Source organism: Rhinoderma darwinii, chromosome 6 (genome assembly GCF_050947455.1).
Source record: "Rhinoderma darwinii isolate aRhiDar2 chromosome 6, aRhiDar2.hap1, whole genome shotgun sequence".
Lineage (NCBI taxonomy): Eukaryota > Metazoa > Chordata > Amphibia > Anura > Rhinodermatidae > Rhinoderma > Rhinoderma darwinii.
The window spans coordinates 52,728,771-52,746,987 of NC_134692.1; the positions used below are offsets into that span (position 1 = coordinate 52,728,771).

General features: G+C 41.0%; 1 protein-coding gene across 1 annotated transcript in view; it reads left to right on the top strand.

Moving 5' to 3' along the window:
* Nucleotides 1-16,335, top strand: part of MAP3K13 (mitogen-activated protein kinase kinase kinase 13) — a 72,544-nt gene extending 56,209 nt beyond the window's left edge. Inside the window, exons 7-13 of the mRNA XM_075829723.1 lie at nucleotides 2,029-2,137; nucleotides 5,619-5,728; nucleotides 6,030-6,146; nucleotides 6,898-7,035; nucleotides 7,129-7,894; nucleotides 8,992-9,360; nucleotides 9,883-16,335. Of these exons, the coding sequence (XP_075685838.1) occupies nucleotides 2,029-2,137; nucleotides 5,619-5,728; nucleotides 6,030-6,146; nucleotides 6,898-7,035; nucleotides 7,129-7,894; nucleotides 8,992-9,360; nucleotides 9,883-9,984 (1,711 nt within the window). The 3' untranslated portion in view covers nucleotides 9,985-16,335. The remainder of the gene's footprint in view (nucleotides 1-2,028; nucleotides 2,138-5,618; nucleotides 5,729-6,029; nucleotides 6,147-6,897; nucleotides 7,036-7,128; nucleotides 7,895-8,991; nucleotides 9,361-9,882) is intronic.
* Nucleotides 16,336-18,217: the final 1,882 nt, after the last annotated feature.

An 18,217-nucleotide genomic window follows, 5' to 3' on the forward strand; every position in this document is an offset into this window, starting at 1 on the left:
AAATATATGCATTAATATTTCATGCAGAGTATGCTAATTACTGAAAATGATATGCAGGATGTAATGTGGGATTGATTTGTGAGTGGTGTTCATAGGCGGAACATTTACCAGATCTGTATACATAAAATGCATACATTTTTATTTTGCTTACATTTAAAAAAAAAAAAAAAAAAAAAGTGTAAATTAATGTTTTTTTATGGACAAACGAGTCTCCACTCTGGCTCATAGGAGGGGAGTCCCAAATGGGGGACCACCGTCGATGATGTCTATATGCCCTGAGATTACTTAAAATACTTCCTATTTGGACAATATCGGAAAAAATTCACTATAACGCACGCGCGTCCCTGCTCTTTACTCGGCGCATGTGCGGTACGATCTTTCTGCTCTCCATTCTAATCAGCACTACTGCGCATGCGCCGAGTAAAGAGCCGGGACGCACGCGCGTTACAGACAGTACGGGGCCGTCAATCAATGTAAGAAGGGAGGGAGGGGGGTTGAACTGGGGAGCGATGCCCTCGTTGCACCTAAACACTCATTAGCATAAAGTTAATTAAACGGACTTCTCTGCAAAGGAGTATAAAAGAGTATCCGGCACACCAATTTAGAAACAAAAGGTAATTTTATTTTGTTTTTAATGCCAGTAGCAGAGAGAGCTTGTGGTACAGATAGCGGCTGGCCACTGTGTCATGGCGCCAGCCGCTATCAGTACCACAAGCGCTCGTCTATGCAGTTTTTTCAGCACGGCTCAGTGCCTGATGAAGGTCGCTTAGACCGAAACGTCGCACTCTGCTACTGGCATTAAAAACAAAAAAAATTACCTTTTGTTTCTAAATTGGTGTGCTGGATACCCTTTTATACTCATCTTTGGGTTTGGGCCCTATCCGTGCAAAACCCCATCCTTCCACATATCTGGAAATTGAAAATAAACGTTAGAAACAGGTTAGTTTCCTCTACAATACACTGTTACTAGTTTAATACGGACATTCTGGTGACAGACTCCCTTTAAGCCAAAACCTGAAATGGATCCAGGAGAGGAGAGTCTTCAAGGCCTTCCTTTATATATTTCTTCTGTTTAGGTTCTGGTCCTGGTTATGGCTTAAAAAAAATATTTTTAAAATCTGCATCTAATATGTACTTTGTCGAATTCACACGATGCTTATTACATGCGGATTTGCCGTGCATATTTTCCTGCGGAAAATCCGCAGCATAATACAGTACCAGCAAAGTAAATGAGATTTCAAGTAAACTCATCTATACATTGTGGGATTTTTGCACATGTAAATTGACCTACGGAGCGTTTTTTTAAAATCCGCAGCATGTCAATTAATCTTGCGTTTCTGCCTGAGAATTGTATCTGACAAGTTTATTTTTTTAAAAACGCAACAAAATCTGCAGCATAAAATCACACTTTTCTCCGCATCAAAATATAAAAAATGCATCATTAAGTGCAGATTATACCTGCGTTTATCTGCGGTTTTTATGCACTTTTTCTGCACCAAATTACGCAACATTTGCACGTTCATGTAGCCTTACAGCTCTGGCACATGACTGAGAACGGGCTGTGAAAAACGGTCCGTGTGTTGGTTGGATTTCCCGGCCCAACCTTGGTACAGGTGAAAGGGACTCCTGGCATCATAGACATTTATGATGCTAGGAGTCCCTGCCTCCCCACGGAACTGATGTTCCGTACAGTATAATTTTTTTCAGTACAGCACAGCAGTTCCGCGGTGAAGCAGAGACTCTTAGCATCATAAATGTCTATGATGCAAGGAGTCCCTTTCACCTGTACCGTGGTCGGGCCGGGAAATGCAGCCAACACACGGACCGTTTTTCATGGCCGATCTCGGTCGCATGCATAAACCCTTAGAGTTATCTAATGGGTTAATGTAAAGATGAATTGTACTGCATCTATCAGTAAAGAATATAATTATTTTAAGTGCAAACAATAAGTAATATCAATAGAATTATAGAACACGTCAAAAATAAAGTTGGCCTCTCTAATGGACAGTTCTTACCTGCATTCTACAGGCAAAGCAAACCCAGAAACCGTCCTTCTTTCAGACAGATCCTCATGCACTTGGACATAGCCTCATCCGACGTCTTAGGGACACCCCAGGAGACATATTTTAAATCGCAGGTATGACAATATCATTTATTATATTTACCTTATTTTCTAGGAGTATTGCATTTTACAGGTTAATACAATGAAATGTTCTAGTGTCAGGGTAGAACAGTCCTTTTTTTTGTATTTAAATGCAAGTAGATCAATAACAATAAATTATTGAGATCTGATTCATGACTGTGTTCCACCCTGCTTAGATCTTGTTACTGCTATATATTCCAGAAAAGGGTTGCAAGAAAGATAATATTGTCCTTGTATTCAGGGGCGTAACTAGGAAACACTGAGCCCCCTAGCAAACTTTTGACTGGGCCATTCCCCTGGGTGCTACACACAGCCCCCCTTGGTAGATAGTGTTGTCCTGTAGATTATACCATACATCCCCCCTGTAGATTGTGCCATACAGCCCCCCTGTAGACAGTGCTATACAGCCCCCCTGTAGACAGCGCTATACAGACCCCATGTAGACAGCGCTATACAGTCCCCCTGTAGACAGCGTTATATACCCCCCCCCCGGTAGACAGCGCTATACAGCCCCCTGTAGACAGCGCTATACAGCCCCCTGTAGATAGTGCTATACAGCCCCCCTGTAGATAGCGCTATACAGCCCCCCTGTACACAGAGCTATACAGCCCCCTGTAGACAGTGCTATACAGCCCCCCTGTAGACAGCGCTATACAGTCCCCCTGTAGACAGCGTTATATAGCCCCCCCGGTAGACATCGCTATACAGCCCCACTGTAGATAGCGCTTAACAGCCCCCCTGTAGACAGCACTATACAGCCCCCTGTAGATAGCACTATACAATCCCCCTGTAGACTGTGCTATAAAGCCCCCTTTTAGACTGTGCTATACAGCCCGCCCCTGAAGACAGTGCTACACAGACCCCCCCATGTAGACAGTGCTATACAGCCCCCCTGTAGACAGTGCTATATAGTCCCCCTGTAGACAGTGCTATACAGCCCCCCTGTAGACAGGTCTATACCACCCCCCTGTAGGCAGTGCTATACAACCACCCCTGTAGACTGTGCTATGGTGCCCCCCTGTAGACTGTGCTATACAACCCCCCCCTGTAGACAGTGCTGTACAGCCCCCCTGTAGACAGTGCTATACAGCCCCCCTGTAGACAGGTCTATACAACCCCCATGTAGGAAGTGCTATAGAACCACCCCTGTAGACTGTGCTATGCTGCCCCCCTGTAGACTGTGCTATACAACCCCGCCTGTAGACAGTGCTATACAGCCCCCCTTGTAGACGGTGCCATACAGCCCACTGTAAATAGCGCCATATATCGCCCCCCCCCCCCCAAACAAATAAAGCAAAAAACTTTCTATTTACCTAGGCCCTGTTCCCGCGACGAACAGAGCTGCTCCTCAACGCCGACGAGATCCTTGCGTAGGCCGGCGTGATCCAGTGACGTCATCACGCCGGCCTGAGTTATTGGATACCTCCCTCTCTGCCATAGTGTTCAATAGTATCTGCGTCCTAAGAATGTGGCATCGCTACCACTATAGCAGCCATAGCGGCTGCTAGCGGAGCCACCGGCAAGGGCCCCCTCATGCTGTGGGCCCCGTAGCAGCCGCTATGGCTGCCACAGTGGTAGTTATGCCACTGCTTGTATTTCTGAGCAGAGTCAGGCACTGTGCCGTTACACTGTATCAGTTTGTAATCGTTCAGAAGTTAGTGCAGTGGTGGAAGTCACATCTGGGCCCGGATAAGACACCAGTATTATAAATGACACATATAGTTGTAGGCCCAGATTTTGCATGGGGGCCCATGAGCTACTGTTAACTAGCATATTGTGAGCAATTTCTTAAAAAGGTTGTCTGTCATAAACAGTCCCTTTGCATATTATTGCAACAGAGGGGGTCCTTCGCTCAGGACTACATTTAAGCCAAAGAGCATCTTTCCATATTCAGATCTGTCTCGTCTGTGCGTTCAACTGGGCTCCTTGTACTGCAGGAGAAATAAACACGTGAAGGCCATTTCCTGCGATCAGCACATTGTCAGAAGACTGTACATCAGAACAGGGTTTGTCCATACTGGAAACCCCCTTTAAAATATACAGCATCTATTCAGAGCCACAGTATACATCTATCCATTAAGATCAGCAGTTAAAAAAAATCTGTTGCTAGACAGGCCCCTTTGTAGTAGGGAATCTATATGGTACCCTAAGGGTATGTGCACACGCACTAATTACGTCAGTAATGGACGGACGTATTTCGGCCGCAAGTCCCGGACCGAACTCAGTGCAGGGAGCCGGGCTCCTAGCATCATACTTATGTACGATGCTAGGAGTCCCTGCCTCTCCGTGGAACTACTGTCCCGTACTGAAAACATGTTTACAGTACGGGACAGTTGTCCTGCAGCGAGGCAGGGACTCCTAGCGTCGTACATAACTATGATGCTAGGAGCCCGGCTCCCTGCAGTGTGTTCGGTCCGGGACTTGCGGCCGAAATACGTCCGTCAATTACGGACGTAATTAGTGTGTGTGCACATACCCTAATAGCGCAAAAAATTACCTTTAAGTTCAATCTGTGACTTAACCTAATTTTTCATAACCGTTAGAATCTGATTGCTTTGTGTTATTTTTTTCTGGAGTTGTATTTTAAATGATTTACATGAAGATGATGTATTATTAGGTAGGGGAAAGATCATTATGTCTTTTGTGTTGATACAAGCCCCCTGCAGCCCCCAGGTGAGTCAGTGCACATGTTGAACGTTACAGATAATGTGCGCGCTGATGCAGCCTCCTCCGTGCGCACATGACTCAGAGGTTTCCAGCACAAGACAAAAATAGCCCATTTTTCTGCTCTGATGACGGCTGAAGTGGTTAGAGCATTTGTGAGCATATTACGCTTCTCTTGTATTGTCAGCTCCTCTGAAAGAGCTTTAATAGCCTTCCAGAAGTAGAGTGCTTCCGCTCTCTGCAGCTTCCCATTCTTCTACTGCTTTATTAATTCAGTGCATCAAACTGCCCAGATACCTTTACTGTTTTGCCTTTAGAGCCCATAGTCAAAACCGCTTTCTTTTGTCAGAATGTACATGTTACACCAAATAGTAGTGTAATAATCCATTATAGATGGAATATAAAATTGTGATACGAGGGAAGGTCTTACGGTAACAAGGACAGCTTGAAGAAAATGTGTTTTTTGTAAAGACGGGGTTGACTTGAAATAAGTTCTACACATCTTATTTTATATTCAGGCATCATGGTGGCTCAGGGGTTACCACTTTAACCTTGTATTACTGAGTTTTATTCACACTGTCTACATGGAGTTTGCAAATTCCCATGTTTTTATTGGTTTACATATATAGGCTTAGTCTACATAGCTTCCTATGAAATGATATGAGTGCCTTTTCTATAGAACAATGGAAAATGCAAATACTGAACACGTGAAAAAAAAATGTTGTGCATGAAATCGGAGACGTACAGTAGGGACGACGTTTACGTTGGATCAGTTGACCTATTTGACACAATTCTCTTTTGTCCATTTCAGGCTGAATGGAGGGAAGAAGTAAAGAAACATTTTGAGAAAATCAAGAGTGAGGGGACCTGTATCCATCGATTAGATGAGGAGCTTATCCGTAGGCGCAGAGAAGAACTGCGGTAAGTCCACCTATACTTATATACGTCAAGAAAAAGTTAATTCACCTACTAGTCTAAAACAAAGACAAAACAAGTTGAGCCCTGGATTGGTATTAAGCGATATTCCTGTTTGTTCTACTGTAGTGAAAGTAAGCATCATAAAAAGATATCGGAAGTGCTATTCCTTATGTGTGTAACAGAAATCTCAAGGGTTTATTGATGTGACTTGAATTGTCTTTTTCTATATTTTTCTTCAGATTGTAATGTAACAATAAAAAATATACTATTTTGACATTGTGATAAAATTGTAAATCTTCACCAGGCATGCACTGGATATCCGCGAGCACTATGAACGTAAGCTGGAGAGAGCGAATAACCTGTACATGGAGCTGAGTGCAATAATGCTGCAGCTGGAAGTCCGCGAGAAGGAACTCATCAGGTACATGACCAAATTTACATGATAGAAATGTTATCTCGCAACATATTTCAATGGTTTTAAGTATACCGCCAGTAGTCATGTTCTTGTAGACATGAGTTCATACAATAGAGCGTTATCAGACATTGATAGTAGATTTAAATACAATATAACTGGTGTGATCATCATTTTCTTGATTCCTGATGAAATCATAGCCTAGAGAAGCCGAAAACATGTGAATCCGACTCCAGGGTCAAGTCAAATGTCTTTTCCTGACACTGGCATATTAAAACCAGCTTGATTCCCTTTTGACCTTTTTTTGCGTTCCCCCCCTGCCCTGAAAAATTGAAAGTGCTCACCAAACCAGTCTAAAGTCAGCAGAGGCTTTAGGTTATTTTCACATGCAGCAGCTTTGATTCAGAAATTTCTTAGACAGAAAATCTATTTCCTATATCTGAATGGGGCCGTTTCTGCAGAATGTACATGATATTCTGCAAACCCCATTAAGATGAATGGGACAGTCACAGAAATTTCTGCAACAAAGCTGCCGGGTATTAATATAACCTAAGATCAGTGCCTCACATCTATTCAGGCTAGCGTTTACAGGAGGAGACTGTTTGCCCTCTTGGCATATTCAGGATGTTCTGGACACAAGTAGCTTTACAATTGGGGATAGAGAAACCAGAAACATTAAAAAAGTTAAAACATATTTAATTATAAGTAATATTTAATTATTGTATAATAATAATGATAAAAATGACCATGACTTTTCTAGGCGTGAACAAGTTGTAGAGAAAAAATACCCTGGGACATACAAGCGGCACCCTGTTCGCCCTATAGTCCATCCTAATGCTGTGGAGAAACTGATCAAAAAGAAAGGTGCTTCCTCAAAGTCATCATCTCAAATTAGGCGGTGAGTAACTATCAAGGTCAATAACTATCTATTGCTGACCAATTTTAATCCTAGAGCTTCAATCTAAATTTGTTTTCGTTTTTTTTTTTGCAGGCCTGACCTATTGAAATCAGATGGTATTGCTAGTGTGGAGTCAAATGTCCCCAGTTCTTCACCCATATCTGGAAGTCCAAAGATTGCCTCAGGAGGAAAGAATCGTTACCGAAGTAAAACACGTCACCGGCGAGGGAACAGCAAGGGTAGTCATGCAGACTTCATAGGTGCTCTAAAAAACCACGACTCTTCTTTACCATCTCAAGCTACTCATCATTTGCCTCCTGCTTCTCCTCCATTTACCCTACCCAGCTCTCGGCATGAACCTGCTCAGCCTATTTTGACCCGCCATCAAACCCTCAATGTGCATGGGCAGAATATTGCTAACTGTGCCAACAATTTGCGTTACTTTGGCCCTGCAGCTGCACTAAGAAGTCCTCTGAGTTGCCATGCTCAGCGTTGTATGTCTGGCTCCAGCCCTGACCTTCTGTCCAGCACGCTTGACGCTGACAGTCGCATGCAGTCAGAAGCAGACTGGGACTACTGTCAAAAAGATCCTTATAAACCTTGTCTTGGTTGCCCAGAGGTCTCTCCTCCTCCAGATATGGACCAAGAAACCTATGAAAATTCTAAAAGTGATAACACAGAGCAGAACGCTGAGAAAAACCCTCCAGAGTCTCCAAGACACCATCATATGCAGGAGGCATCTGCGACACAGCCGAGTGGAGTTGACCAGTTTCCTACAATTAGAGCAGCAGTAGGTGTGAGTGCCCTTGCTGTTCCTACACCTCCTGCTCTTCCACGAAGAATACGGAGCCTTCGAAAGGTAATTTCAACTCTGTAAGTTAGCAGTACTGAATCTGAAACCAGTGCTTAGTTAGTTGATTGAGGAAATCTGATGACTTTGGGTCATGCAGCCTATAATTAGATCAGTATATGTGTATCTTCTGAGGCTGTGGCTGCTCGGTGAAGCATTCAGTCTACAGAAGTGCTGCTGCTGGGAGGGACAAGAACTTCAGGCTTTCTCAGATAGGAGTGAGCCTCTAGGGCAAAAGCTGGATAAAATTGCCAATGAAGTATTATATAAATTTGTATTATGTAAGATTACTTTAACTTGTATATAATATATCTCTTACACACCAATGGTCTTAGCTGTGACCCAACTGTATAATAATATCTCTTTAAATACTATTTTTTTCATATATATATATATATATATATATATATATATATATAAATAAAAGAGAACTCTACAGATTATATAAATCGTCATTAGAAATATACACACAGACATATAACTATTAAGTAAATAAGGAAGGATAGTGGATATGCAGTATAAACAATTTTGAGGAATTTATTGTTCCTGGCCACAAATGCCACAGCTGTTTAATGCAAGAGTGGAAACACATTAGCATAATGGAAAGCATTAGTGAATAACATAGTATTTTAACAGTGTGATATGTTGTCACATTGGTTGTTAAATTCTTAAAATAGTTGGCTATATAAAATAACTAAATGTTGTGCCATTCCTCCATGCAATATCCAGATGGATCCCTAATTAATTGATGTGAGAAAACGTAGCGGTGGCCTGATAAATTTGGCACTTAGTTTCAGCGTCGTTCTTTTCAATGCAATTATGCCAGAAAACTGGCGTTAGTGCAAAAATACGCCACAATATCTTACACCCCCCTCCCCTCAAGAGCCACAGTGCTGTTTATTCTTCCCCAGGGAATATAAAAAAATGTTGTGGTGCTTCTTGCCAGTAGGAGCTGAACTCTCTTACAGCTCTCAGTAGCTTGTCCATTTATCATTAGGCGAATAAATTAGAAAAATAATATATCTAATAAATAATGTGAGCATTATGCAGATTATTATTGTATAAATAGTTCTATTTAATGAATCCATTTTGTACCTAAACTACAGACCGGAGATGAATCATCAGAAGAGGAAGAGGGGGAGGTCGACAGTGAAGTTGAGTTCCCCAGAAGACATCGTCCTCCCCGGGGAATGAGCACCTGCCCGTCTTATTCCACCTTCAGCTCAGAAAACTTCTCAGTGTCTGATGGAGAAGAGGGAAACACCAGTGACCATTCAAACAGCCCAGATGACCTGGCAAGCAACCGCAAGGACAAATTGGCTGACAATTTGGAAGACATGTTATCCCAAACACCAGAGATTCCGATTGAAATTTCCACACAATCCGATGGGTTGTCTGACAAAGAGTGTGCAGTGAGAAGGGTCAAGACTCAAATGTCGTTGGGCAAACTCTGTGGAGAGGACCACAGCTACGAGGTAAGGGAAAGGTTGATTGAACTTATGTCCCATAAGGTATACCTACCATACAGTAAGTCACTGTGGCAGCCATGGGGAAAAAGGACTTGTGATTAGGTTAGCCACATGCCCTTTAAACATGTACAGTGTGAAACTCTCTTTACATTTTGGAAGGAACAAATTACCCAATGTTAAGTTATTCTCTCGTACAAGAAATGGGTATGGAGAACAGGATAGGTGGCATTAGTGGAGTAAATTAGCATGAGAAGGGCAACCTTATTGTACTTCTTCCTAGGGCGACCCCTTGTAATAATAATAGCCTTTGTCTGTATTTACGTCACTAGATTTGTCTGTCATCATTATAGTGACATTAACATAATTGTAACAATTTTGCCTGTATAAAAGTACATCAAATTTGACAGGAAACTTAAGAAACCTGCTTGCTTAACCTTAGCTAAATGAAAAGAAAAACTTAAAACTTGCAAAAAACAAGACTACAAGGATTTAATGGTGGCAATATTTAACGTATTCTTATGTTTGTAGAACCCAGGGAACTTTGGAGAATCGGACTGTGATTCCTCAGAAGCAGAATGTTCTGATGCAACTGTACGACCCAACAACCCTGGCAACACCTCCACCTGGTGAAACCAGTCTGCCAAAAACAGTATTTCATAGCCCCTACATATTCCGATTTTGAACTTCCTAGCAACATATCCCACAAATTGAAAGGCCGCTACCATTCTTTATTATTTTTAGGAATAACCTTCCCTTCACTAAGTGTGGGGAAGCAAATTATTGCAAAGCAATATGTTGTAGGTCCTCCAGTCCCATTAAAGAAATAGAATTAACTGAAGTCTGCAATAATGAGAGCCCAATGACTTGTGGGAGACCCATCCTCGAAATGAACAAGCTTCACTATGGAAGCATGTCACACTATGTATGGCAGGGATAAATATTTTAACAAACTAAGGTACTGTAAAATTCCATATTTATTTTTATTTTGCGTGTGTTTGGACCCTTTTTATTGAATGATAGGCCTAAAGGAGAAAAGTCTAATAGCACTAATTGAATGGATCACCGGGAAAAGCATTCATTTCTAATGGACGTTGAAATGCCTAGAGGATCTGCTGCTGTTTTTTAGGGACCAAACATTTATGTTTTTTCCTTCAATGAATATGCCCTTCATATAGGAAGACTGAAGGGATTCATATGCTTGAGAACAAAGCCTAGAACACAGTATCTTCAAGAATAATGCTGTGGACAAAAATTATGCGCTCACGTTTGTTAGTATTGCTGCATGATCCTCCAAGTAGAATAAGAGTTGGAGGATACAACTATGAGGACAAAAGCAGCAAATGACTCAAAATGTTGTTACATTTTCTGAAAAATACAAAAAAAAACATTAGGGTGGTTTTCCGACAGAACTGCTGGCTACGTAAACTGTGTTTGCTATAAATTCCCGAATCTTTCATTTGCTGTTGATAATAACTTTCCGCCCTTCCAAATGAAACCCGGATCAGCAGAAGTACAACAATCCTTAAGCTGTAGTGGGTAAATGTTTTGGGGGCAAGCTTTTACAAACTCTGTTCAAAGACACCAGCACCTGGAAACATCTCCCATGATGTCCATTCATATTCTGTTCCTTCTGGATACAGATTGATTTCAGGGAGTGGAGAGGTCACCCAGTGCCCTGCTCAGGAGTGCCCCCAGCCATACCTCCCATTGTCTCATAGTGGTGACCTTTCCTCTCTCTTAGATACACAAAACCTATCCCCCATACAAGTATACATGTGTCATTTTACAATGCATCTGTAACAACCACCTAAAAGCACATGATTCGGTATGCAGGACCGATGAGAAATAGACGATATATTGACATCGTAAGCAGGTGGACTCAAGAAGATGGATCGAAGAGCAAATTCCAGTGTGGTATCAATTGGTGCACTTCCAGCTCCACTGCATGGTACCAGAGAAGATGTTACATGTGGTGGATAATATTTCCAACCAAATTTTTGCAATTCACAAGGTTTGTTCAACCAGCAAAACTGACAGAGGCAACGAAATGTATGCAACTCCAAAATATATATTACTCGGCTTGAAATTCACTTCTTTTTGCATAATGTTGACTGGATATTTGTTTTATCTTCAAAGATATGATCCAACTACCCCAACTAAAAGACCGCACTTACATTGTCATTACAGGGAACGGTTAACTATAAGACGTTTAAAGCCTTTGAAAGATCCATGCATTTGTGCTGTGAGGAGGTTTGATTTTAGAGGCTGCTAATGGGTTGAACATGTCACAGTTTTTTGGTCAGAAGGGTCTACTGTGGATGGTGACATAACTCCAAAGTTAATTAGCCAATCAGAATTCACCATAGTGTATGGATCATCGGACCATTCTTCCATTTACTGTATTGTTGTTTTCTTTGTTGTTTATTTTGTATTTGTACATTTTCATGTTAGTGTTTTTGTGTGAATTAAGCCATAATTTTATTTCTATGGCAAGTAATTTATTTCCCTGAAAACCTCAGGACCCAGATTCATGTAACCGGGGATTAAAAGTGAACCTATCACCTAGACACAGTGTACACAGCCATTTTAAGGACTCAACCATTCATAGGAATGCAGTCTATCAATCAATAAAGCACCAGTAACATCATTACAGAGATATATAACATTATGTTCCGCTACTCAATTGCTAGGCTGAATACAATGTAGCCCAGACAATGGCTTCTTGCACTCTATATAGGTTATTGGTTCGCTTTAGGCTTGGAGCAGAACTCTACACTTGGTAATTCCAGTGTAAGTCCCAATTCATATACCTGAATCTGGAAGTTTTTCTATTTTGATTTTGTTTACACATATGTGAAAATTTGACCCCTTTGCTGCTGGATAAATATGATAACCAACATATAGAAAGAAAGACTGAATTGTGTGTGGGCAGAAATTTTTTCAGATTACTTAAAAAAAAATAAAAAAAAAAAAATATATATATATATATATATATATATATATATATATATAGTGTGTGTTTGGCACTCCAAATTACTAATTAGATTTATTTTATTACTCCAGTATGAGACACTTGAAGCATAAATAAGCCACAATGAGTACTGGTAAGTGTCATACATCTAACTTCATTTTACCAACCAGCAAGAAAGTATTATTTGATAAGTTACATACTGGACGCTGGATACATTTGTGTCGATGTTGACTGCATATCTGCAAATTATTCAACTGACCAGTTGCATTATTACTTTATTTCTACAGACTTAAAGTGATGTTTTTCACCTCCACAATTTGGAGGTTGTCAATTTGTGGTTCAAATTATTCCTTTTAATTCACGCTGAGCAAACCACACACACACAGCTGTATCCGACATTAGGTGACTCCATAATGAACTCCTTACCCGTGATGGTAATCTTAAAACTGATGAGCTGGAAGACTAAATATGATAAATATGACTGCTCATCTTTCTTCTGATATGACACACAAGGGGCCAAGTGGTAAAGTCCGAAATCATTCTGACCGCTCTATGGCCAAACTGATCCCTTCGTTGGGTGCCAGCCTGTGTGGGTCCATCATTACTCACCTAAGTGACATGCTGCTTGATCACCAAGATTGCAGCTTGTATTATGGGTTTTATTTAAGATTATCTTGGTGCTATGTTACTTTTTCCAATTCCCCTATGTAATGTATGTGCCCACCCACCCAGTAGCGAACTGTAGCGTGATATAATCATGCATAGGTATACTGTATTTGGTGTTTAATGAAGAAATAGTAACATGACTATAGGTGTCTGTGAAATAACAGATCACATAGGATGCCCCAATACTGCCCATATATGCCTCACTCCTTCAGTGTCCCCAACCACATATCGGGCCTCATTTATGAAAACTGGAGCAAACAAATTGTTAGTGTTGCCCATTTGACACAAACGGATTCTGTCTGTAATTTGTCAAGTGCAGATTAGAAATAGAAGCAGTGATCTAGATGCTATATGCAGCTCCTCTACCATTTGATAAATGAGGCTTAATGTATTTTACGCTTTCTCAACTAGATCTGTGTTGATTTTCCTGCAGCAATCGGGTTAAATGTAGAATTAACTTTGTGGCTGCCAGAGACTCCAGCAACGTTATATAGCGTCTCTGTGGCAGAAAACTGCGAGTGTTAAGTATTGTGTAGCACCTTAGGACGAATGAAGGGAAATGTTTTATTGTTATGGGAAACAGTATTGTATGAACTTTAAATTATTTCATTTTTCATGTAGCAGGACTACATTCAGATTTTAAGTTATGCAACATTTAATTATTATTATTTCTGTAATGATTTGTTTTCTGTAGATCGGAATGTCTGTGTGTTTATCATTGGCAGCACAATAATTTGTTTGTGTGGAAAGGGAACAAATGGGTTTTGAGATCAATCGAAATGTTTACGGATTTGAATTCAGAGTGATCTGTTATTTACATTGGAGGGAACACATCTGATTCCAGGAATGGGCCATAAGATCATGAACTAACGGTTTGTTTCAATTGCCATAAAGGTTTGGAGGTACAGCAGGTGATTTCCTTATGCAGCTATTGTATGTTTAATCAGATGTTGATATACATAATACACCTTAAGGCCCTATTACACTGGCCGATTTTGGCCGGTGCAGCGAGCGCGAATTTGCTCCGGTCACAAGGAGCTATGTATGGGGATGAGCGATCGTTGCTCCGATCGCTCCTCCCCAAACATTATTATCATGTCGGCAGCGCGTCTCCCTGAGATGTGCTGCCGACGACGATAATATTTTACTTTTTTAAAACGATATGATCAGCAGACGATTGAGCGTTTGCTCGTTCATCTGCTGATCTTTCCCGTTTACACAAGGCAATTATCGACAACGAGCGTTCTATGAACGATCGCTTGACCGATAATTGGCCAGTGTAAAACTTCCTTTAATCTATGCTCACAACTATTATAACACTTTTTACTAAAAGTGGTGCTCTCTCAGGACAACCCCTGTCCATATGCTATACTAGGGGGTCTACTCGGCAGACGTCTATTGGCCCAAACTAAGAGCTATCTAGAACAGCTCTTGCTCTGGAGTCCTTCCCACAATCATGTATTACATGGTCATACTCGGATTTCAATAGGCACGTGCAATACTACTTCCATTTACCCTGCTTCATTGCTGAAAGGGTAAGAAGTATGCACCAGCACATCCCCCCCCCCCCCACACCCCAGGAGGGGCTGAATTTAGAAAAGGTGTTGTCCTAAATATGACTGCTTATGGTATTTTCACACTGGGCAGATTTGTTGCGGCATCTGAATGGAGTTTGTAATTATCCATGCACATGCTGCAGAAATAACATTCAGATGTTTCCCAAATCCTTTCATCCACACTCAGATCCTCCTGTTAGTCTAAAGAGATGCACGGAAAAACACATCTCCTGAATGTGATGTAAACCTAGCCTACTCTGTTGCATTAGCATACATTTTTTAGGAGTGAAACACAGTCTGTAGTCTGCAGGTGGCAGCACACTAAAAGGGTGTGCTTTAATAAATGCATTTAAGGGCTATGTATACCTTTGCGCTGAATTTTCATTTGATCGTTTATTTGCTTTCTGAATAGTCTTTGTTAAATATTTCCTACCATTTGGCTGCTGTAGAGTCTGTGTAACTCCTGTACATAGCTGGTTGTGCTGCTGGTTCTGACATAGATCCAACAACACACTGATCCTGGCTGGGTCCCCCTAACTTCTTCCAGTGTTAGAGATAGCAGCATAGAGGGGGAGGAGGTTGTACACAGTAGATCAGGGGAGAGGGGGAGCATCCAAGTTTTGAGGAAGGGAAGATCACACCGGCTAAACTGTATCAGAGTCTAGATAGGGAGGAAAGCAAACGCCAGTCTGCTGGGGGTGGTGGGGTGAATCCCATATGATGTGTCTTTATTTAAAGGGAGAGGAAAGCACCCACATCAGACTGTGCAGGGGGATATCACACACCCCTCAGCATCATTGTCTGTCAGGAGAAGGGAGTAGAGATCCCTCAATGGTAGTAGAGGGAGAAAGCAGTACAGGAATGAAGCTATGCTGACACATGAGATCTAATGAAGGCAGCAGCATCCTGGAGTCACAGATGTCACATCCAACATGAATTACTGGGAGGAACACTCTCAAATGAGAAAAATCTGAAACTAGAGAGTAGTTTGTAAACTAAACAGCAGGGGGTCTGAAATATAATGAAAGAATGAAGTTTGAAGCCTGAAACTTAGTGCAACTTTTTTTATTTTAACTCCAGTTAACCAATGACAAGTCAAAGGCTTCCATAGCCTCTAAATGCATACAGGTCATCTGTATTCCCAAACTTAGTCATTTTTATACCAATAAGCTGCATATGATTTGCATTGCTGTATGTCTTTTCCTATATATCTCTCCATAAAATAACATTCCTACATTTTCTTGCCTATTAGTAATAGCTTTGTGCAGCAACGATCGTCTTTTATAACCCAAAGCTCATCTCTGATTCTCTATTCTAATATCATCCCTTTGCTGTGTCGGTACATCATTAGGGAAGTGGAGCACTGCATTTATTATGCAGTTTAAGACGGAGTACTAAGATTGGCGGTAATAATGATGTACGGTAGATACCAGATCTCCCCTTTACCACAGGCTTTTTGTTATATCAAATTATATACGGTTGCCCTGAAAGATAACTGTATATGTTCTCTATTACAGTCCAGGTCTTTTACTATAACTCTCGTCTTGCTGGAGTAACATGCAGCACCTCCCTTTACTTGTGATGACACCTTTCTCCATGTAAAGCCATTCTCGGTGACATAATATTCTTTTCTTGCCTTTTTTCCCTAATCACCTTGTCCTTCTTTCCTGTTTGTACATTCGTCTTTGGACCAGCCTGACATTTCTTTCTTGTTGTTTGTATGGGATGGGAAATCAGAATGAATATCAAAGCAAACAAATGCATGGAATAAAAAGCCAGTGTACCTTACCAAGTTGTACGACTCTTTATTTTCAAGCTTTTCTCTATATATGAGCAAGAAATATGTCTTTGACCTATTGTAAGATAAAACCTGTTTACCAAATATGTAACATAAAGCTGCTGGGTCTCAATGCAAAATCTTCAGCAGGGCCTCCACCTACCATGTGCCATTTATAATACTGGTGTCTTATGAGGCAGTGAGGCCATTGGGTCCAGTTGCGACTGCTACATTTGCACCCCCTATAGCTACACCCCTGCTGTTTACGAAGAATATCCATGTCTGTTTGCAATAACAATAAAAACATGATATTGTACAGACATCAATAGTTCATGAACATAAATATAGCAGCTTATATTAATCTCATCTTCTTCCCTTTGAGGGGTATAAATGACACAACCTATTTGTACCTATGCAACTAATTTTTAATTGCTTCAATGCATCTAAAATAAAAATTAAGCAACTTTGAAGTGTCGATTAAAAATCTCACACTGTTTTGTGTATATAGCTCCTCTGCAGACCCATGTGTCTCTATGGTTACAGACTACAAACAAACCTTGTGACTGATCCTGCAGTCAATGTTACTCCTCTCCATCCGTCCTATTATCTTGCTAATCTACTGTCTGAAAGATACTATATACTGTACACAAAACGGTTGGATATTATTAAATCAAGAATATTTGCAAAGTCGATTAATTCTATTTTTTTCTTAGATGTATTGTGGCATTAAGAAAATTGGTTCCAACAATGCAAATAGCCTTTAAGCTGGCCACGTGGCTACTGGATCAACATGTGTGCTTGCTTGTGTTTGTCTATTTAGTTGGTAGTAAAGTCAAACAATTTCAGCCCTGACTACATTTTTTAATAGTCATTGCCTTGAAAAAAAAACTTTCAAATTACACGTCTCTTCTGGTACTCACAAATTAAAGGGGTTTTCCCACCAATAACATTTATCACCTAAATGTTAGATTGGTGATGGTCTGACTTCTGAGACCATCCCACCGATTGTTAAAACAGGGAACCTCCGTCCTTTTACACCATGACAACCGTGGTAGAGATGAGTTGTATGAAGCGGTGGCTGTGCATGAATGGTGATGGAAAACCCACTTTAAAAGGAAAATATCTTTTATGACTCTTTTACCCATCTGACTGCAACCAAATTGTTTCAGATATGTAAAACTTCACATTCTAAGAAGACTTAATCCATATCACGGATTTCTGTGGTGCAGAAATACATAAGTGAGAAAGTGCATCCCATGCATATACAATAGGATTTAAATGAGGGTAATATTATGGCCACTCCAAGTGCCTACTACCCTATATTCAGGTATTGTCATCTGTACCACTGAACAGCCGGACATAAATGTAGGAGGTGGACGGTTCTATATGCCTGGGCTGTTGAGAGTTCTTATCTGAGGTGTGTAGGTGACTCCAACATGAGGCCTGCATACACCAAAACAGAACCATACCTCCTAACTTTTGAATTCGGAAAAGAGGGACATTTTAAGCCACGCCCCCTAACCACGCCCAATATCCCGCATAAACACATCAAATCACGGCCAGATCCTTCTTCAAATAACAAGCGCACATGCTCACTGCGAATCTCTAGAGTGTCTGGATATCACAGATATTATATTTCAGGTTATATCGTCTTTGTATTACTTTTCCTATCTTGGGTATAACATTTGCTCATCACGGCAGCTGCAGGACAAACCAAAAGGCTGAGAACAATGAAAGTCAACAGGGAGACCCTGTGGTGGATGACTTTTCAATTGAAAGGTAGCAGAGTTATATGATGGGGATTTTTTTTTCTAGTTGTGTAACTCTGCTACCGGTCAATTGAAAAATCATCCACATGAGCTCCCTTGTAGATCGCTCCACACACAGCCCCCC